The 22944-nt window shown below is 36.7% G+C and overlaps 1 protein-coding gene across 1 annotated transcript in view; it reads left to right on the forward strand.

Moving 5' to 3' along the window:
• Nucleotides 1–9171: 9171 nt before the first annotated feature.
• LOC104614366 (ribosomal protein S6 kinase alpha-6) overlaps nt 9172–22944 on the forward strand; it is a 28247-nt gene continuing 14474 nt past the window's right edge. Inside the window, exons 1-7 of the mRNA XM_010289932.1 lie at nt 9172–9227; nt 12815–12931; nt 16718–16799; nt 17645–17725; nt 18257–18336; nt 21141–21247; nt 21518–21555. Of these exons, the coding sequence (XP_010288234.1) occupies nt 9183–9227; nt 12815–12931; nt 16718–16799; nt 17645–17725; nt 18257–18336; nt 21141–21247; nt 21518–21555 (550 nt within the window). The 5' untranslated portion in view covers nt 9172–9182. The remainder of the gene's footprint in view (nt 9228–12814; nt 12932–16717; nt 16800–17644; nt 17726–18256; nt 18337–21140; nt 21248–21517; nt 21556–22944) is intronic.

A 22944-nucleotide genomic window follows, 5' to 3' on the forward strand; every position in this document is an offset into this window, starting at 1 on the left:
GCCAGGGGAGAGCCCGCCGAGCCTGGGAGGATAACAGAGCTGAAGGCCGGTGGGCTTCGTGCCGCCTTCCTGACCGTGTTTATGTCACAGTTGCCGGTCCCTGGTTAACTTACAGCTCCGGAGGGTTTTGGTAAACTCTGTGTTTCATGGCCGTAGCTCCCGTCAAAGTTGCTTTAAGTTCTTTTGAGAATTGGGTGGTGCTAATCTGGCTGCACGTCCAGGTAGGTTCTCGCTCGGAGAGGCGCCTTTGCTTTGTCGTCGAGTAACTGTACAACAATTACCGTACACGCAACTAAGAGAAGGAACCAGGAGTGTGTAACTGATGTTCGGATGCTTAAATGTTGTAAAGAACAAGGAAGAACTCCGAGAGTGCCTTTGAGGTATTCCCCGGAACTCTAGGTCCATCCATAAGCAAGTACCAAATGCTATTAAAAAAAAAAAAAAGATAAAATTGGTTATGCTGTACTAATGCGTGTACCTCAGCAGAATGTGACACTCAAGTATGAAAACTTTCTACACTTTTAAATCAGAAGGATAGGATTACATATCAAGTATCGTCAAGTATGACAAATAAAAGATTACACCTAGGTGTATTAGACGCACAAAAGATGTTATCAAAATAAAGCTTCTCAAAACTGGTCAGACTTGCTTTCTGTGATGCAGTAAGCTTTTCTTATCGCAAGTAAAAAGGTCTGTAGCAAATTCTGAGTTACAAAGTGTGCAAAGCAGGCATAGGTTAAAGTTTTGGGAAGAGTGAAAGGATATTCTTTAAAGGATCTTGGTGAAATTTTATTTTATAATACAAATTTGTACATGTAAAGGAAAAAAACAATCCTTCACTGTAGGAATAAAGCCATGAGGCTTTAAATTTCTTTAGGTTTTTTTTCTTTATTTTCTGTAGCTGTGTCCACAGAGTGCCACTGCAAAGTACTGTAATTACTGGACATGCATTTCTACACTGCTACACTTCAAAATATTCTGATGATCTAATAATACTTGATGCAGTCCTTGTACCTTAATATTAGACAAATCCTAATTATGTTAGTGAAGGTACAGGTAAGGATTAAAAAGTCAGCAGAAGTATTAAGGCTTATTTGTTAATCTCATGGTTTGTAAAAATAGTATGCTGTAGTTAAGGTATGAAGCTTAACGAAGGTCCGAGAAGTTTCTCGGCCTCGTTGATCTGTTCTTTAAGAATATTGCAATGCATCAGTGTTAAAATAATCCGAACTTGGAGTATCAGAGTTGAAATGTAAACGTTTGTGGTTACTGTGTGTGTCTTGGTAATTTTTGGCTGGACGAATACCCCTCCACTGAGGCTGATGCTGCTTTCAGAGTGTTGTGTTCAGTGCTGCTTTTGTGCAGGGATTTTGCCATAAATACTGTATCGGCAGTTAGCGAGAGGCTGGAGAACCAGCCCTAGCTGCAGCGCAGCAAAGCTCAGACAGGTGGTTCTGCGGGTGACGTTTCAGCTGTCTTCAAATACTTCACTGGGCTCGGGCTGAGAGAGAGACGTGAGCTCGGCACTGCGGTGTCGGAGGAGACCGGTTCTGAAGTGACGCTCATCTTGCCAACAGAGCGTAGGACGGTGGATATCTAACTGAAACAGCTCTGTGTTCGTAACCTCTGAAGGCAATTGTTTGCAACGGTTGTTCTTTAAATTGTATTTTCCTCAAGCCTGTACATGAATTACTTACTTAACAGGGTCTGTGTAAAACTACTTCAATTGTGCTCTGATTAAAATGAGACATCGCGTTTGTTACGTCCATGTTACATTTGGCCAGCAGCGTCTGAGACTCCATTTACACCAAAACCAGTTTCTTCAAGTTGCGCATGAAGTTCCCAAATTACGTTAACAAATACTTGTTATTGTCATAACACTTTATATTAAGCGCATCTCAGGGCCGTGTAGTACTTTTCACGTGTTGGAATTCTACATTCACATCGTTTGGGGATTTAGCAAAGGTTTATTTTATGTTCAAATGAATCTTGGTTTGGATTCTTCACTTAAATTTTATAGAATTAATTATAGCCTATAGTACTTAATACAACCTTATGTTGTCAGTCTGATAGATCTCGGTGACCGTGGCCTCATTGCAACTACAGCATTACTGTGGAATCGTCCTGTGTTTTGAAGACTGACTTACTCGTGCTTCCTAGTGCTCTTGTCCATCAGTTGTAGCATAGGAGGAAAAATCTGAGAAACGGTTTTCTCAGGGGAATCTTCTTGTTGACTAAATTTGGGATTACATTATTAGAAATAAGTGCATTTCCAGCGAAGTAGCGCTGGTGTTGACTTGACAAAGTAGAAACAGTTGGCAAGGGAAGAATGCAATCTTGAAGGTAGGAAACAAATTTTCATGCTTCAAGGCATAAAAAGAACATGAACTTTTGGAAGAAATTTAGGTTTTTGCACTCCTCCACGTTGGTTGTCTTCGAAGTGCTGAGGATTAAATTCTGGGTGGTACACTGTGCTGTTCCTGTCTGGTTTTATATTCCTATGACAGTGTCACTTGTGAAGCAATTTGTGACGGTGGGAATTCCTTTAGCATAGGTAGAAAGGGTCAGTGTCAAGCAGTTTAAGCTTCGAATATCGAGTGAACTTCTTTCCTCCTAAATATAGGATTAATAAGTAATTTCATGGTAATAAAAATAGGTACGAGGATGTTGATTATAATCAACTGTTGTAAATTATTAAAATATGATTGCAGTCTACAAAGAAACGGGAAAGTAAATGTTAACGTTTTATTGACCAAGCTGAATGAAATGCAAAAATACTTGGGATTGGGCAGGATACAGTAATTTTGGAATTTTCTGCCCGTTTAATAGAAGTAGCCTTGCATTAAAAGGAGAAGTGTAACTGACTTAAGTGCATGCTGTTTGCAATACATGAATCTTGTGAATGGCATAAATGCGATCTCGTGCTCAAATATTTATTTTTTAAATAAATACTTCAGAAATCAGTTGCTTAAGTGTCTGACAGTGACAAGGAAGAGAAGGCTGGAACAACAAAGTGACTGAAAATTTAAGTATTCTGCTAGAAAACTGGGCTGCGTTGAAAGCTGCTGCCTTCCAAAAGGCATGTTCGTGGGTTGAGCTTTGCTGCTGTTGTACATAATCTGTTGCCCATGCCAATTCAAATAAATACACCTCTTAGATTTTGGCTGATGTTTTTTAGTCCATCCTCCTAAGCATGTTCTGAGCCTGGTCTGTCAAAGGCCGCTGAATTTTGTCAGTGTTAGGAGTTGCATAACTCCTTTGTGAGTAATTACTGGCAGTGGCGTGGATGACTCAGCTACCTAGTTTTGTGCATCTGAAAATCTCTGCAATTAGGTGGTGGTATGTTAAGAAAAGAAAGTAGTAGTATTGCATGTAACTTAAGTGCCCTCAGCCATTGCAACAATGTACAGTTTTTATAAGGACTTACAAGAACAAGCTGGCTTAAAAAAAGAAGTTTAAAAAGTAAGCACATTAATACTCTTAAATGGAAGACAATGAGTGCCTTTATGATTGAAAAGTGCTACAATATAATTATAATAATTCTGTTTTGGTATACCAGTTTTGAAGATAGTTTTGGAAGTCTGCTATGGTATTCTGAGTCTCTAAAAGGAGCGGGGGGTCCGTTCGACCCGTTCTCGGTTCCCTCAGAATAGCTTTGGAGAGACTTCGCAGTAACTCTAAGACGGAAGAATGGTATGATTTGTTAGCTCATAACGTATAGAATTTTAATAGTCATCTAGATGCACTTCTTTATTATGTTAAGAATAAAATTTGAAATGTGGTGTTTTCACCGAGATTAAAACTTACCCTTTTCCAGTATTCTGTAGTCTGCCATTAAACACTATTCCCAGAGTGGCTGCTTTATGCCCTGTGGTTATGGGCTTACAGCCTTCTCCCAGACAGGCGGTAGTGAAGAGATCTCAAGTCCTTCACTAGCTCAGTGTTCCCTGTGCTAACGGTTAGGTTTGTGTCTCGTCACAGCTGTAACTAGTCTGAGACACGCGTAATTCTCCCCTGATCTCTGGTAATGGAAAGGATCAAAATGTTCTCTTAAAATTAGTAATTATAAGTTGCTGAAGGTTTGTTATCTCGTGTGAATGTATGATTTATTTGCCACAGGAAATGAACTTTGTAACTTTCCATAGTAATTGATTATGGGTTGAAGTTTTGCTGGTGTGTGTGGGTTTTGTGTTTGGGGTTTTTTTAAGGTAGATGGCTTTATCTTCCTCTTTTACTTGGTATGTTTAAAGAGAATGTGAGTTACCTGGGCTCTTCCTTCTGTGAGAGGAGCTGAGGGACTCAGGCTAGCACAGGGCTTGCGCGGTCAGCAGATGAGAAGAAAATTCGGGGAAGACCTGCTCACGTGGGCACTGCCATCAGTGGGACATCCTTGCTCTGGTCACGCCGTGGTGGGGTGGGACTCGGCTTTAGTTGGTGTAACTTGGTGTCGGGCAACCCTAATAACACGGCTCCGTCCTCCACTTCGTGGGGTTGGCTGCTGCACTGGGGGAAATTTTTCCTTCCCAAAAACACGTGAGCCCGGGTGGTAAAGAGCACTGAATCCAGCTTGGGCACCTGTACGCAATAGCAATATCTACCATTAAAAAAACAAATTGCATGGAGAAAAGTTACAGGAAGAACATGTGCCTTTAAGCTTCAGTTTTGTTAACTTTTGTTAACTTTTGTTAACTTTTAGAGATTTAAAAAAAAAAAAAAAAAAAATCCCTCACCTGTTCAGCTGTGCACAGAACCCCCAAATTTCTCAAACCTATCTCAGGAAATAAGATTCAGTAGGCCAATGTGTTGCTAATTAAATTAATGATGCAAACTCTCTGCAGATGTAATTCAAAATAAATGAGGAACAAATGTGGTTGTCTTAACAGGATTTTTTCAGAGGATTTTTTTTCAAAGTCTTTTAAAAAAAACTAAGGCTTCTAATGTAAGCTGCCACTCTAACATTTTGAAATAAGTATTTGAAGTAATACTTTTGTATGTGGGGAAGCAAACTGGTTTGTCTTGTGTTCATTTGGAAGAATTGAGAGGCGTAAGTCTAGTAGCTGCAGTAACAGCAAATTGAGCGCAGTGAAGGAGGAACCGCGGAGGATGCAGAAGCTTTTGTTGGTCCTTATGTAGAAGTTCACCTGTTTGAAGCCAGACTAGATTGTACGTGAGTGGTGACGAATAACACTTTCTACTTCTAATAATATTATGATTATATAATTCCAGGTTCTGTTTTTTCTAGAAAACTTTTAATTCTCTTTGAAGACGTGTAAAATTAGGGCAGAATGAACCAGCTTTACATCTTCTACTGTTTTGCCTTGTAGTTAGGCATTTTGGCTGACCCTTTGTCTAGTTTCTTTTGGCCCAAACCTGTAGACCCACCAAATCATAACGTATTTATCATGTGAACTGTTAAAACATCCTTCATATGGGGAGGGGGGATGGTTCTAATCTTTGGTAATACTGGGATTCCTCTGTTCTGCTGTAATTATCAGAGGAAAAACATGTGCAATAGTAGTTAAGCTTTTTACCAGCCCACAAAAGCCCTTTGGATATTCTCCCAAGGTAATAGGGTATAGTCCCAGCTAGTCATGGGATCCATTGCAGCTATTTAAGTCCGAAGGCAGATTGCGCTGTGTTACCTCGGAGGCGGTTTGGCATCGGAGGATTGGGTCTCTTAGCCTGTGCCTCTGGAAAAGTAAGTTTCTTACCTGCCAGGTTGTCTGACCTTAACTTGGTTCTCATCTCTCTTTATGTAGTGGTTTTGGTTATTTTTATACCGATCAACAACGCAGAATACTTTCTCTAACGTTAAATTTTTTACTTTGAAAGTCTTGACACTGTTTGCCAAAATGTCTGAGTTTAGTTTCTGTCTTAATGAAAGTTGGTATTTGAAACGTTCAGTTAATTGTAGGAGTTTAGCAGTACTGAACAGCAAAATGATTCAAAGAAAATGAAATGAAAGAATTGCCTTCAGAATAATCATACTTGCTTCCTTTCACCTGTTCTGTTAGGAAGATGTGCTTTCTAATTCCAAATAATAAATTAAATTTGTGCGTTCATAGATATTTAGTAAGCAATGACTTAGAGATTAAAATACCCCTGTTCTGTATATGTTTGTGCATAAATAGTAACCATCAAATCACTAAAAGGGGTCCCAGTTGGCTGCGGAAGCAGAATTTTTGTATTTGGTTTCCGTAAAGGTGGGAATTAAGTATTAACTGTAATTTTTCTTTTTTGCCTAATATGAGAGACAGTGGAAACTTCTAGTTACTGAAACTTGGCTAATGTAAGTAACTCTATGGAAGAGTAATGATTTGATTTTTGTAATTTTTTTTTTTAACTGAATAACCAGCAAACTACTAGTTCTTTAAACTACTAGACTTTGGTTTGCAATCCAACAGATTTGTTGGTGTTTGTTTTGTTGTTTTGGGCTTTTTTTAATGGATAATGACAAGTGTTCACAAACAAATAAGGCAAAAGCGTAGTCGTGTATATCGGGCAGCAAAAGTAGATTCATGCACTTGAACATAAAATTCTTTGGACTAAAAATTGGCAGACATCCCAGTCTTTGTAGTTATAGAGGGACTGGACAGGGAGGAAAAAAAACAAACAGGAGCAACAATGAAGGGGAAAAGTGTACGATAGGAAATTGTTAATTAAGATGACATTTGATTACCTTCCTTAAAAATCCAATAACTTACTATATTTGATTTGCCAGAAAGCTGAAAGTATGCCTACATGGCATGCTCAGGAACTATGTAGATCAAATAACACATTGACATTTTTTTTTTTATTCGAAACCCTATTCCAGCAGTGATAGCTTTCTGTATCTGATTGCCTGGAGTTAAGCTACTGTTGTCAGTGTATCTGCAGTTCTTCTGGCTAGTGGTATTGGTTCCAGAGCTTACATTTAAGTAAAAAAAAGAGAAAAAAGCCCCCAAAAACCCACCTTGGAAAACACTGACCATAGTTAAAGAAAGAAAAGGTGAAATGCACGCTAAATTCACTTCAAGTTGAAGTCCATGACTGAGGAATTGTATTGTATTTTTGAGCACCTGGCATGGAAACCCCTGTTCTTGCTAGGTCCAAACGAGTTTTTTGGACAACATTTGGCCTTGCATTAATTCACGCTTGAATGTAATCTAGTGATATTGTGAAAAGAAATCACATGGCAGTGAATCGTCTGAAATGAGGTTGCAGTTCATATCTGGTCTGACCTTTGGCATTATTTCTTGATTATTTCTTGATGTATCAAATTAATTCATACAATAACAGGTATAGTGAATGTCCCATCCCTCTCAGTAACTAATTTGGAAAAAATGGTTGTGCAAAAAAAAAAAAGTTATGTAGCAAATTAGTTAGCAGCATTGGTTTCTGTAGCGTATGTGGGGTTTCTGAATCCAGGGTAACAGGTTAGTGATTTTTGGCCTTGAGAAATTAGGGTGGCAATGCATAATATATATATGAATGATGAACATGTGTTGAATATGCCAGCGCTGGGTTGAACTGATGGCTTATAGTTGATGTGAAAAGTATGTGTGTACACTGTGGTTAAAGTAAATCGAAACTTAGAGAAGAGTGGAAGTAACCAAAGCCTCATGTTACTTTCCTTGATTTTTTTTTTCAGTGAGGATATAGTCCAAAAATAAGTGCCAGTACCTTGATAACAAAAATTGGAGATTTAATATTATCAAAATCATTAACTTAGGACTTAGCTCTTAAAAGCTCTACTTGAAATCAAGAGTCCCAGGAGAAGCAGTGGAAGTGGTTGAGGGTTTGCTTGGATGACGCAATCGCGGTGGTAATAAACCTGTCTCTTCAGCCCTACCCGTTTGTCGAGTTTTCTGTTTTGTTTTGTCTCTATGGCGTTTCAAGATTCTTTGTAGTCCTGTGTTTTACCAATTCACGTACTGATAATCATGCCATATTTTGGTATCTTAGGCATGTGTATTAGATAAATTCAGAAGTAGAAGGAAAAAATGTCATTACCTGGTCTAAGAACTTCATTGGTCCAACTTCTGTTTTCAGGAAAAAAGTAATTTGAGTTTTCTTATATTATTTCTAGTTAGTATTTTGCTTTGTGTTAGATCTGTGCCACGTGAAGTTAGTGATGCTGAACGACTAACACAAATTAGTGATTATCACTAGCAAAATCCATAATTGGCTTCATCCTTTTGTCAGGTATTTCCGGTTTTTAGTTAATGCTTTGCCTGTTGAAATAGAGTATATCCTTTATATTTCTGTTTGGTTTTTTTTTTTAAAGTTTCAGTTATTAAGCAGCATTGAATTGTTTGTTACTTAGGGAGAGGTTAAACTAAGTAACTTTCAAACTTTTTTTTTCCCTGTGACTGGAGACTTGGTATCTTCTTTTTACTGTTGTTTGAGGCAGGAGGGTAGGCAGCTACAAGCAAGTGTTGTGCTCATTTAAGAGCATGTAATTTATTTGCTTCCATCCTGATGCATATCATACCTTTTTGCCTCTTAAAGGTGTGTGTTTTAAATTGATCCACAAATATTTTGATATACACATCTACAGTTTCTAAAGTACTTCATTAATGTTTGAGTATTCTATTTGCTAGATATTTAAATAACTTTTGATGCAAGCAAATTTTTAGAGGAATCTAATTTTTAAGGAAATAGGTAATTATTTTTGTGCATAAGAATGTATTCTCCGTTCTACCTGCTCTTGCGCTTCTCCCTCTTGCCCTAAAAAGACTTGAAATCACTTTTCAATCTTTTCTTCTTAAACTGCAAATAAATTTTCAACAGCAGATTTTAGGTTTCTGAAAAGCATCCACACCATAGATTTTGTGCATAACGGAATAATTTTACATTAGTGTCGTCTTGTATGGATGGTATCTGTAGCTTTTAAAGAAGGAATTTTAAATTAATTCCAATTAAATAACACTATGGAATGGCATTTACAAAGGGATACGCTAAATTATACATGAGGGAGATGCTAAATATAACTACTAAGTAGTAGTATTTGTTTGAAACTACAGTTTTAAATTAGAGCACCGAGGACACCAGTTTTCATTTGTGTGCTCTGAAATGTAAATTGGGCAAATTATGAACTCTGCTTATTTGAAATTGTTAGGTCTTAATGTTTGTTGGTTTTTTTTCTCTTCTCTTCTGCATTCCCCTTCCTTCCCTCCCCTCTCCAGCTAAATGGCCTTAAAATGGCAGATGAGCCCATGGAAGAAGGTGAACCATATTCCTACCACGTAAGTATATTTGATAAATGTTCAGTTTAGACACTCATTAGCACAACATGCTTTTGAAGCAAAATTCATGCATCGCCTCTATCTCTATATTATCTCTAATGTCTCTAGTTACCTCTAATAACTCTTGAACCTATCATTTTATTTGACCAGATCTGAAGAGGCTGCGAGTCTCAAAGATGATTTTGAAAATTAGTACCTGGGTAGGGGCTGGAAGTGCCTTGTTTGGGAAAGTTTGCTGCATGAGGCAGTGCTTTATGGAAAAGCTGGAGAGAGCAGTTACAGATCCCTCAACCTCAGAAAATGCTCAGTCCAACCTTGAACCTGTTATACACCATGTGCTTGATGTTGCTTTTATTAGACTGTCATCTGTTCTTCCTTTGTATTTTTTAATGCAGTTAAGTACATTCATCTAGAAGGTACTTAATTCCTGCTATTTTAGAACAGAATTCATTTTTACACTGGCATGTTAATTTGACTTTTATGTAGAAATATCCCAGGTAAACCTTGTTGAGCATGACTTCTGTCCAGTGCCTTGGTGATGTGTGTAAATAGGAGAATGCTGAAGGTCAGCATTGTGTATGCTGGTTGAATCTTGGACTAAACTTCAGGCTAATTCTTGATGTGGTGAAATGCCTGACTTTGCCTGGATTAATTGGCCATCAGTTTTCAACACACACATCCATATATTTTTGAACAGGATCACGGAGGAAGGTATCAAGTAGATCTTATTGCCAGCTGTAAGCACTACTTTGTATTGCAATAATAACTTTTTGAGTAAGTGATTTGGAGAATAAACTCTTACGGGTAGAAACATGTGCTTGTACGTTTCCTGGTGTGGAGTAAGTAAATAAACAGTGTCGTAGTCATCTTACACGTAGCAAAGAAAGATGAGCAAGGGGTTGTCTCGATCTTTCACTGTACTTGAACCAGAAGGATGTTGCTGAGCTTGTTTGTTAGGTGCTTGGAGCTACATACCAGTCAAGCTGTAACGAAGTCAGATGGCACAAAGCCATAACCGATTGCGGCATTTCTTTCGGTGCTTTGTCTTCTGTGGAACCTGCTGGGATTAGTTACCTCTTGTGCAAGGAGACTCAGTGGGAGCTGGTACCTGAGCCCTGAAATAGATTTGCTGCTCAAGCAGCAGAGCACAAAATCAGATAACCAAATTTGCAGTTCATGGAGGCCAAACTAGAAATGAAAATGAAACTGGCTTATATATCTGTTCAACTCTTTACCCGCTCATTTCTTGTTGATGATGCAGAGTCTTTTTATGCTTCAGTCATGCCAATTCTTAGTACTTTAATGACAGTTAAGTAGGTGAAAATATCTAGACATCTTTTGTGAAGGTAAAACACTTTATAAAAAATAACTCACTTCATACATCTCAGGTTATTCTTTGTTTGCATGGAAAACATTTTTCTCCTCAGTTTGCGTTTAGAATACTCAGTCTCCGCAGCAATCGCATGTGGTGTCACAGGCTAGTGACTCAAGGTGGGTGATAAACAGAAGAGCAGGTGAGCTCCTAAAGATCTTTTCTCATGCAAAGGTTCACAGTGCTAAGGAATACAAATTAGGATGGTGAAGTAAAAAGGCTTTTAAATAGAGTATTTACATATTTCATAGAAAGAACCGGCCATTAAGTCTGTTGTACAACTTGGTGTATAATTGGGTGACTTGCTGCTTTCATCTGTTGTCAGATGACTTGAAATGCAAGTGTTCTTACCTGCCTTAAATTACAGGCATATGCTTAAAAAAAAATACAGCTGTAATAAAAATGAAAAGATATGTGCATCTTTCCTATGAATACGTATATGCATAGTTAACAAGATGGATGGATGAAATGAAGTCGGGATGTATACACTGTATCATCAGTGTGTCAGCTGCTTTTTAGTGAACAAAGAGGGAAATAAAGTAGCTTAGAGTGTGAATTAAAAATTAACTTTGTTATCCAGCAGTGTCTTGTGTTAACACCTACCTTTGCATGGGAACCAGGCAGGACAAACAGGCCTCTTCCAGAAAGAGTCTGAAGTAAGACATGGAGGGGAAAGGACTCACATGCGGTAACAGCTGGACTAAAGTTTGTGAATATCCTCAGAGTTAGTTTGAACTCTTTCTTTCCCCCTCTGGAGAAACAAAACAATTAAGGCATGGCCAGTTAATTCAGTGTGATGATTGCCCCTTTTTTCTTTTTTCAATTATTGCAGTAAGTATGTACATATTTAGATGACCAGGTTTCTGCCCTGAAATTCTATGTAAACCCACTTGGAGAATTTCATCTAGATACTGCTGTATCAAGTCTGATAACACCGAATGTAAGTTTTAATGCATGGTGTCAGACAGCAAGACTTTCTGTAGTCAGCCTGACTATAGGATGGTGTTCTTTCTAAGACCAACTGTTTCATCAAGTAGTCAGGTCTTTTCTGGTGCTGTTTGTACTTGTCATTGAGGGAGAGTGATGCACTGTAGGTTGGTTGTTTGTTTTGCTGGTCTCTACCAAGAGAGTCTTTCAAGATGAAGACCTAGAGAGAGGGTAGGAGGACAGTTAATCATTTGGATACCCTAAAAGCAAAGTACCGCAAATCAAATGGGATTTTCTGTTGTGATTAGGTTGTATTTGCCATGTACAAGTTCATTGGTATTCTTGATAGGGCTGAGAGGTGCCACTGCTTGTCTACATGCAAGCTGAAGTTGCTGTTGTAGGCCTTAGCCCATAGCTTGTAGTTTCAAGGGTGCTTATTTTGACACCTTACTTGTTTTGGTTCACAGAAACTTCTCTTACACCATAAAAGCTGCAACACATCATCTGATTTGTTTTCATCGTGAATGTTTCTTTTCACAATTGTATCTGCTGTGCCCTGCTTTGGTAAAGATGAGAGTAATGGGAAAAAGTCAACAGAACACTAAGTCTTGTACCTACTTCAGAATTACTGTCAGCTTTCTGAAGGAGGTCTCCACACAGGACGGTCTTTCCATGAGCTCTGCACCCCAGAGCTGTGTTTCTTCTGTTGCATGCAAGAATTCACGGAGCTCTTAAGATGATTCATATCTTATTTGTGCTCTTCAAATTATGTGTATTCCTTTAGCTGCAACTGGATGACCATATTTATTACTTGCTGCTGTGAAAAGCAATAATTACCTAAAATGATGAAATTCAATTTAGCTTTCATTAATAGTGTTTCAAGATGAGAAGAATAATCACTGGGAAAACTAAGAGGTGAAGCACAGAAGGATCATCTTAGACTTGGTTTAGAAATCTGTGTATTTATTCCTTTCATGTTAGAAAATCAGTCTTTGCTGTAGTTGTAACATTTGTGACAAAAGGGAACGAGTATTCTGTGAGAATTTCACATCAGTTTAGAAATTTTAGATGCATTTATTTAAGAAAGGACGGATGGGAAGACTCTTCATTTGAACAGCTTTCTTTTATGCCTTATTAGAATTTCAAGTATTTTATTTAAAAAAAACCCAACCAAACAACAAGCCAACAATCAAACAAGCAAAGAGCAGGCATTTACATGCACTTCTAACGAGAGTTGCTTAATTCAGGCCTGTTCATTGTTGTATTTTTCTTTGCCTTGAAATAATAGGATGAAGGAAGTGTGAAAGAAATTCCTATTACACACCATGTGAAAGAAGGATGTGAGAAAGCAGATCCAGCACAGTTTGAACTACTTAAGGTTCTTGGACAGGGATCATTTGGAAAGGTAAGATAACAAAGTTTACTTCCATCTGATGTCCACTTTGAACCTTTTTTGTCTTATTAATGGTTTATTTCCCTTATTTCTGTAATACTACAAGATTAGGTATAAATGTAACAAATCTGAGTAGAAGTACATATGCTTGTGGAAATTACCCTCTTCTGGAGGAAGTTAACCATCCTGTTTTGCTGTTCGTTGATGTGTTGGGTTTTTTGGTTTTGTTTTCACTGCGATGCCCTTTCTGACTTCGCATTTTTTAGAAGAAAAGCAATGTCTGTCTCTGTTGACCTGTCCAGACAGTCAGCGTGGGAGGGCTTAGCTCAAGTACATTTTTGGATAGGAAAGACAGTGCCATAGCAGAGTCACTGGGAATGTTTGAAAAGTTATTGACAAACTTCATCTTTTTCCAATCTTGCTGTGGTGCCAAGGGAGCACTGTTTATAGCAGGTCACCAAATCATATTGGAGACAGAGAGGCAGCAGCCTCAGTCTCCAAGCAGAAGGGTGAGTCAGTAGCAAATTTTAGGAGGTCTGCCATAGAAAGCTACGGTTTGCTTTAACTGGACAGAGAGGCATGTTTGTGGTTCTTCTGGACTGGCATCTGCAGCTTCGTGAGAACAGCACCAACAGCAAGGGGTTTTACCAGTTGGGTTATAGAGTTAGGAGCGGTTTTTATGCAACAGCTCTGGTGTTGTCAAGCTCTGTTTGTCTAACGCCGTGGGTATTTGAAATAAAATTATGGTATTTTCAATTGCCTCAAGACCTTATTGCAGCAGTTAGTGAGGAATCGGAATGAACAATATCTGCTCCATATAGGTTGCCTCGCATCCTCTGTAGTGTAGAGACAGAAGCCACCAGTGGTGTAATAAACATCGATAGACACTTATGGAGGAGACAGTGATTTGTCTTTTAATAATGGTACTTGATATGCAGTGAATGTTTGACTTTTTTCAATATTTTTCAGTATCATTCCTCTGTATCTACGCTGTGTTGGTGTAGCTACAGAGGAGTGATTGTAACAATTTGGAACTTGAACCAAAGTAACATTAAAGTAAATAGCCTGAGAAATGTATTTCAGTTTTTTTATTTTGCTGTATTTGTCAAGTGATCTATAGCTAAAAGACTCTAAGTGAACAATTATTCAAATAGGTTATAGAAGAAATATATCAGGTTTTTTGTTAAAATAATTTTTTGTAATGTGCTACTGGTGTCACATTGCAGCAATGAAATTAAAAATCAAATGTCTCAGTCGCTAGTTTGAAGCGCATTAATTGAAATATTAATCCTAGTGTGTAAGAAGCTAACATTTTTTAAAAGCAGACTCTTAAACTAGAGCTCTTGCAACATAGAAAAAATAGCCAGTCAGCTTTACATGTTTCCATTCTCCCGTTCTTGCGCTGGTTTTGTCCATCTCATGGCGGGAGCAAACCTCTGCGTAGAGTTGCAGGGAGGGAATTGGACATTAGGAAGGCATTGTTGAATAAGTGATAGTTTAACAACAGGACTTTAAAATATTTCTTAATGTTTTACAGCCTAAGAAACATTTCTTTATCTGGTACCGTTGGTTGCCATCTCCCTCATACGCTTCCCGTCTTCAGAGACTAAAAGGCTCTGTGCATGTATTACTCCTGACTTGAGATGCCTTAAGCTATCTTAGGGTTCAGCACATCTGGTACAGACGTCTTAGCCCTGACTCAGAGTGATTCTTCACAGAGTTCAGACTTCTGATAGCGTAAGGAACACTGTGGCTCAGAATGCTGCCAGCTTGGGGTGACGTCTGTTTTAGAGCGTTTTGAAACCTGGCAGTACTTGGTTCAGGAACCAGCTTTAAGAATTGGATGGTAACTGTTGCGTATCTGAGTAGAGCTGGTTTTATCTAATACTGTTGTTTTCTGTTGAAAAGAGAAAAGAAGCAATGAAGATCCGTGGCTGTTGCCTTCATGGTGTGTGTTTTCTCTCTCCAATTCATGCTTCCCAGGGATCTCCCTTCGGGTTTAGCAAACACAAGGTTTGTTTGCTCTGGCCTAGTGTAGTACTACAGCCCATCCTCTGTCTTTTTGACGTATGTGCAGGATTTAACACTGCTTCACAGAAATAAAGGGTTAAACCTGGTGTCTGTTCCTGAGTTTCTTTCTTCAGCCTTTGATAACGTTCTGAGGCTTAAGCACCAGGTCTGATGAAAATGGTCTTCAGTTGGCTTAGGTGAATCGCTTTGCGCATTACGTGTCCATCTTGATTGTGCTTTACAGTGGAACAACCGATCGTCGCGTCTCCGCAAGGTGTGGGATTATGGAGACTTTGCCCGCAAATTAAATAGATGGTGCTCGAGTAGTTTTCAGTGGCAGCTCTTGTGGTCCTTATTAGCTGCAATTTGCAACTTTTACATTAATTCCTTATATTCTCACAAGCTGCTAGTTATGGAGCATGAAAATATTGTACCTGCTTACTAATATTTTACTTTTAGAATTGTAAATGTATTAATCTACAGATGTTTTCTTATTTGGTGGTGTTTTAATTAGTCCCTTTAATATTTGAGCATCAACATCATAAAATTGGAGAGCAGTGCTGTAGGTCAGTCATTGGGTAAAACTTAAACAAAACAAAAAGCCCGATAACCTTGAAACATGATGACATTTTTGCTCTAACTAGAGCTTAAAACAAAAACAACGCCTCTCCCAACCCTGTACAATTTAGTCAGTGACAGTATATGAATTTCAGATTCTAGAATTGAAAATTTGACAAGCTTATTTAATTTTTTTTTAATTCTAGATATTTAATAATTGCTAATAAAGTATATATGTGAATAAATCAGTGCTAATGAAATTCTGAATAAGGTAAGATCAGAGAGGCAATTTTGGGTAGCTCTTTGCATTCTCTTGTGACTTGTATTTTTTAAAGTACAAACATTTCCCCATAACTAATAATTGCTATTACAAGAACAACAACTTAGAAACAGGAGCACATACCAAACAATTTCGTAAATTTAAAGACCTAATAGTTAGAAAATTAGTCAGTGGAGATACACGTATTTGTACTGCATTATTTTATCTAATATTATGCTTTTCTTGGTGTCAAGTTATATACCATCTGTCTTTAAAACTCCTCTGGAGGAAAAAAAAGAGTAGAAAAACCTGTTGGAGTTGCTATTCCAGAGGGAAAGGGTGCTTTGATCTTAAATGGTGAGGTGGTGAGGTTTCCTTGCTTTTGTCTCACCACTCTTACAGATTTCATTAATATAGCCTGTTACATATTTGAGACTTGGGTCTCAAACCTCAAGAATCTCTTAGGAGGTGGCAGACCAGACAGAATTGTCATTCTCCAACAAAGTAATATAAACGCCTGTGTATAAGTACTTATTTGATAAGTACTTGTTTAAACAGCTTGCTATAGGAAAGAATGTATAGTTTATGACCAGTCTGAATACTTCAGAGAGCTTGGTGGTGCGTGGACCTCTAATCTGATTAAGGGAATGCAATTTTGCCCTTCCTTTAAAGGCATATACTTAGAAAAGAACACTGAAAGCTGTCTGACATTAATAGGTTTGCAAATGCTTTGTGGTAGTTGCGTATTTGATTACTAAGCTTGCTTATGCAAAAAGACTTCTGAATATTTGGCATCTTTTTATTCCTTGGAGTTTTGGATGAATGGGATGGGACTAGGGACATGCTATCTCTTTCTCTGTAGTAATGAAGTTAAAAGTAAATATGTAGTAATGCTTTTTCAGTCAGGTCGATATAGCTTTTATGTAAAATATTTTTAGCAGTAACTACAAAAATGGGGTTTATATTACCAGGTCTTCCTTGTACGGAAAATAATTGGTCCTGATGCTGGGCAGCTTTATGCAATGAAAGTATTGAAAAAAGCTTCTTTAAAAGGTACGTGTATCTTTTGAGTTGGAACTCCAGAAAATGGGTTTCGGTGCACCTGTATCTCTTAAATGAGTCTTTTAAGTACTTCTTTTAAAAGCTTTTTTAAAAATCTTAAATATTGTTTGGTGAGCTCATAATTCTTCTGACAGTAGCTTTTTTCTTAGAGTAACTTGTAAGTTCATGTTTAAGAATTATTTAAATCTGGCCAGATAGTTTTAATTATGTGGTAAAAAGTACTCTTTCAAAGTTTAAAATTGCATTATTTAATTCTGGTTAGTCTTTTCATTATATTAAAACAAATTAATTTCATAAACAATTTTCCTTTTGTCTTTTGTTAAGTTAGAGCTCTACTGCGGTTAAAATTAAGTCATTCCCTCCTGTTATAGGTGCCATAGCAAGCTAACTTACTGTTTTGGCTTTCAGAAGACACTTTAATGGATGCAAGTCCACTGTGTGTAAATAGGGACTGTTACTAGTTGAAGAGGAAAAAGTAATCTTAAAAGACAGAAAATATATGTTCAGTACAGATAGTTAATTCAGAGGTTGCAGTTAGCTGCTTGGAAATGTAGATGTGAGGGTTTTTTTCTTGAAAGTAGTATGGGTTGTCACAAAATACTGGGATGTGTTGGGAAAAAATGAAGACAATAAGGAAGCTGGGGCAGGTAAGAAGTAAAATAGAGCTTTGTCTGAAAGCATGTGTTTTGTGGGAGACTTAAATGTTAAAAACAAATAAGATAACAAGGAAAAATATTTCTTTATACAGCAAAGACTTTCCGTATGCTAATTTCTGCTCCATTTGTATTACACCAAATAAATTTGTTTCATACTAGTCTTTTCTTTTTTTTCCTCAGTTCGGGATAGAGTTCGTACAAAAATGGAGAGAGATATATTAGTAGAAGTAAATCATCCATTTATCGTCAAACTGCACTATGGTTGGTATTTTTTTTTTTTTGCTACAGTTTCTTTCATTATTTGAGGGCATAGCTGATCTTGTTCTTTCTCAGTTTTGTGGTGTCCATTTTAGTGTCCAAATTAGATTCTAGCAGCTTTAAATCACAGGGCTAAAAAAGGAGTGTAAATACACATGTATATAAAAGTTTTAGGTTAGGTCCTCTTGCAAATAAAGGTTTGGAAACTTTACAAGTTCTGCAGAGATTTTTTTTTTTTTTTACCTTTCATGGAGTAAAACCAAAACACAGTAATTCACATACTTGATGATTCCCTGTTTGACAAACGAGAAATAAAAGAACAATATTTTAATATTCCTGTATGATTAAGATTGTCTTCTGTGAAGAAGCAAGTAATCGTTTAATAAATTACCTCGTGTGCTGGTGAAGTATTTCAGTTCCATAACAAAAGTATTGCCTTTCACCGAAATTTCCAAGTTGTAAAAGCATTCAGATATGTTTTGTAGATCATGTTTGTCACACAACTGTTGATTTTTCATCTTTATTTTTTTCAAGCCTTTCAAACTGAAGGGAAGCTATATTTAATATTGGATTTTCTCAGGGGAGGAGATGTATTCACGCGATTATCCAAAGAGGTAAGTACCTAAAATTTTATCTCCACTCGGTGTTAGACAGAGGGTTTTTTTGGTCAGTATAGGATTGTCTTCTGTAGCTGTTTCCCCCCATATTTCTTGTCATAGGCAAGTTTTTAATAACTTAGGTGGGCTTCCCTTACATATTCTAGAATATATTCTATAACCTTAAGAAACATGAGCGTATATTGATTAGTAGCCTAAGTTTTAATTTGGTATCTGCAAAGTACAGTTCTTTTGTCTAAAAATATTTTGTTGCTTGGAAACCTAACTGAAGTAAATTAAGATTTAGCAATAAAGAAAGGGGATGTATAGTTCTCATGCTTATAGTCAGCTTAGGTGCTCCTGGAAGCCCTCATCTGTAAGAGATTTCTGCTGCATTGTAAAATTTCATAATGCTGTAATACAAATCCTAATGCTTAATCTGACAGAGTGTGAACATTGAGTATTTTTGAGACCACTCCCCTTCATCTAACACTGGCATGCAACTGTAACTTTAATTTTTCATTTCTATTTTTGTTTCCTGGAGAGAGAGTTTCAGAGGAGGGGATATGGTGCAGCCTGTTTGTTGGGGTTTTTTTAACATTTGTCATCAAATATTTATTGTATGTTACCTTAAGTATTATGACCATGTTTATAAGACTTTTATTTTCTTTTGGCAAGCCTTTCATAAAGATCTAAATTATTAATGGCAATTTCTCAACAACTTCACAGTAAGAGAGCTTTTTGGTGTTTTCACCAGTGTGAATACATTTATATTGCTAATGCGTAGGAGAGGCCACTTTCTTAAATGAGAAAACTGGGTATCAGATTGATTTTTTTTTTTTTCATTGCATGAAGGAGGTGGTTGTATCCTCAGCATGTTAGGCCATGAGCTAAGTTGGTTTTTTTCCCCCATATACTTTTTGAAAAAATAGAGCTTTACTTTAGGAACAGGCAAAAGAGAAGGAAGATTTTAAAGGAGGTTTTGTTTTCCTTTTTATAAAGAGCTGACCTTGGTAAAACTGATCATGCCTAAGAACTGAGTTCAAAATTAATTAACCTTGAGGCTAAAATAGAGGTTAAAAGCTTCAACAAACCGACTGACTTGTAAAGGGGTCAATCTCTGCTTTGATATAGGATGTCTAATTACAGAGGAAATACTGGTATAGCAGGAAGAACTATTATTTTGCACTAACACAGCTGGGAACAGAGTACGCAGCATTCTTAAATAAGGGGTGCAAGTCTGTCCATAATAATACTAGTTAGGTGGTTGAAAGGGGTATGTATTCCCTTTGGGAATGAAGAAGTAATAACGAAGTTCTCTTACTGTTAAGTCTCTACTTGTTTTCTGGAAGACATCAGTTACCTTCTATGATGGCTTTTAAATACTTAACTGTGTATATAGTTAAGAAAAATATCAGACCTTTTTATTTTCAAGAGAACTTCAAAAGTGCATGGTAAAACAAAGACACGTGAGGGCAAATTCCCCATGGCATTCTATACTTTTTACACAAGGATTATTTTAAATTAATTGGGTTTAGTTCGAGGTTATTAAAACACTTTTGTTGGTCTTTAAATTCTAATGTGGGTATGGGAGTTTTAGCTGTGGAAGTGAAATGAGTATTTAATGAAGCTTTCAGTGGTAAAATTTAATGAAGCTGACTTGCATTGTATTTGACTTGACATAGAAAGCCCTTTTAAATGAAATTATTATTGGGAGATTGTAGATTACCATTTCGCATCATGGTATTCTGAGACTTGCATTTTGGCTATTCCGAGGACTAATGATATCCAAGATTTCCTCTTGCCCTTTTGGATATAGATGAAAAACAGTGTCGACATTGCTCTTTATAACCTCAAGGTGAAACGTTATGTAGCATAACAGCTTTATTCTTCATACGACGTTCATACGTGTCACTATGGAAATTAGGCATATTTCTGTTGCCAGTAGAACAGATGACATGTGCAATTCAAAGTACTGATCCGTTTACTACTAAATCAGCAAGCTCAGTTAATTGAAGTCTTGTTAGCTATCTACAACGCGGTTGAGATTGCCATTCTCCCTGTGCCTGGTGCTTTCAACAAATAAGGGAATGGTTCACTTAATTTCTGAAATTGAATTTGAGGTTTTAAAGATTACTAGCTTCTCCAGTAACTTGTAGAACATGACAAGTGCCAGAGCAGATATGATTCTTGTACATGAAATTAGAAGCAACTTGTTGAGTATTTAGGATAGAAATCATATTGCTTCATATGCAAGGTCAGTCGGTTTTTCACTATCTCACTAGAGTTCTTTGAGTTTCTCTTCCTAAGAACAGAGTAGGTTCTTCCTTCAACTCCCACTGCAGATTTTCACATCATTGTTATTTTCACAAAATGGTGTTGTTTTGGCATACTTTTTTCTAAATTATTTCTACTTTTTTTTCTAAATATTGGTAATGTGGATCCAGAGACAGTCACCCAATATAGCAGTTGTATACTAAATTTTATGATGCAGTGGAAAGCAGCCTATGGAGGATTGAGGGAGGAGAAGTGCTGGTAGTCAGTAACACCAAGTATAATTAAATTTATTACCTTAAAACTTAGCTAATGCTCTGCAATAACTGCTGATGATTGTGTTTAAGTATTGCAAGTAGTTCTTTTGTATATTTGATGGTTAGCCTGTATTAGCATATCATTTCTGCTAGGTGAATTCATGAATTATGAGTTCATAAGGTACTTCTAAAAAGTATTTTGAAATTTAGGCAGACAGGACAATTTTTTTAGATTGCAGTTTTAAAAATTGAAGACAAGATCAGAAGGTAAATCTATACAGTTCTTATTAGGTTATGTTTACAGAGGAAGATGTGAAATTCTACCTCGCAGAACTGGCCCTTGCTTTGGATCACCTTCACAGCTTGGGAATTGTATACAGGGACCTGAAGCCAGAAAAGTAAAGTAAAATGTATTTTACCACTATTACGTGTATTTTGCTTGTTGCTTTGCGTTTTCCACTATAGTGATGTAAAAGTTAAAAATATTTTGTTAGACTACCTAAACAAACAAAATGTAAAAAATATACCTGTGACTTAACTGAAATAATAATTTTTTGTTAAATTAATGACACAAGTTGGAGATCAAAATTGTTGACTATTGTATTTTAAATGTTATATGTAAACATTCCTCTTTATGTGTATTGGTGAATGTGAATTTTAATTTTCAGCATTTTGCTTGATGAAGCAGGACATATCAAGTTAACAGGTAGGTAACATTTATTAGTATAGCGTTTTCTGAACACATTTCTGTATAAGCTTTTAGTTATAAGCCTAAAATGTGTATACTGATGGCTGGAGTATGTGTGAGTCAGTACTCAGCTGTTTAGGAATTTTGCTATTGGACAGACTTTTTATAATAAATCTGTATCCCTTCTCTGCATAATGATTCTTTACATAGTATTAAGTACTCTTATTTAGATATTTCAGACAGAGAGTTAGTTTTCATGTTGGCTAAGTTGCAGCAGCAGTCTTGCTGCTGCAAAGTGCAGATCCTAATTGCTGTGGTTAAAATAGAAGAAATGTAGTTGAAAAAACAAAACCAGACATTGAATGGGTGTTTTAAAGGAACTTTAGTTCAGGTGGTGGTGTGTTAGTAATTAAAACTATCTCCTGTTCAGGTTAGAAAGTGAGCTGTATCAAGATTTATTGTGAAACACCTTTTAGCTGAAGGTCAAGAGCTGTTAGACCCAAGCTAAAAGTTGCTGACTGAGACTTTTGAAAGGGAGCAGAGGTGCTTTTGGCGTAAAAATATTGAAGTGCACAATAAGACTTCTGAAATCCTACTTTCTTTTGTGTTCCTGGATTATCACTTTTAAATGCATACAAAATTGTGGAAAAATGTTGTATGAGGAACAGTTAAAGTACGTATATTCTAGGAAATTGCATATACAAAAGACTGTGACTATTTGGAAAACAAACTACTATGAAATTTAAACTCTGAAAGTTTTACATTGCATTTAAGGTGGTACTTTTTTATTATGAATTTCATCATATATTTTGATCTATAAATAATGCTATTAGATTCCAAGAGAAAAATGAGATATTTTAAACTCTCAAAGATTTGATGGAATAATGGTGATGGAAATCATGTTTAATAAAATGCATAATTTCTAAAATTCTGCATGATATATTTAAATCCAATTCAATCCTAAAATGCTCACTTCCTTATGAAGGTGGAAAGAATAATTGATGGGGTTATTGATTAGCAATCATTGCCCCTTTGAAAAAAGGGAACCTTGAGAGCCTCATCTTGAGACTTGAACTAATATCAAGGACTTGTGTATTCAATGGCACTGTTAAAACAAGAAAAACCATCCTGGGAATAAAATGAGCAGACATGCAAGACTCTTCTTTACTGAACTTGAGTCAGGTTGCAGAACCATGTTGTCTTATATAACAACATTATTTTTAGTCTGATTTTATTTATTCATCATTCAGTCATACTAGAGCATGCAGACTTTGTTCTCTTGAAACCTGTTTTTATGTGTATCTGATATTTTGTGTGAATAAGCAGGCAGTAAACAGAGTAAATTAGAACTTTTGATTATCTTAAGGCTCTAAATGTGTAATATTTCACATAGAGTTGTTATTTTGA

Source organism: Phaethon lepturus, unplaced genomic scaffold (genome assembly GCF_000687285.1).
Source record: "Phaethon lepturus isolate BGI_N335 unplaced genomic scaffold, ASM68728v1 scaffold12576, whole genome shotgun sequence".
Lineage (NCBI taxonomy): Eukaryota > Metazoa > Chordata > Aves > Phaethontiformes > Phaethontidae > Phaethon > Phaethon lepturus.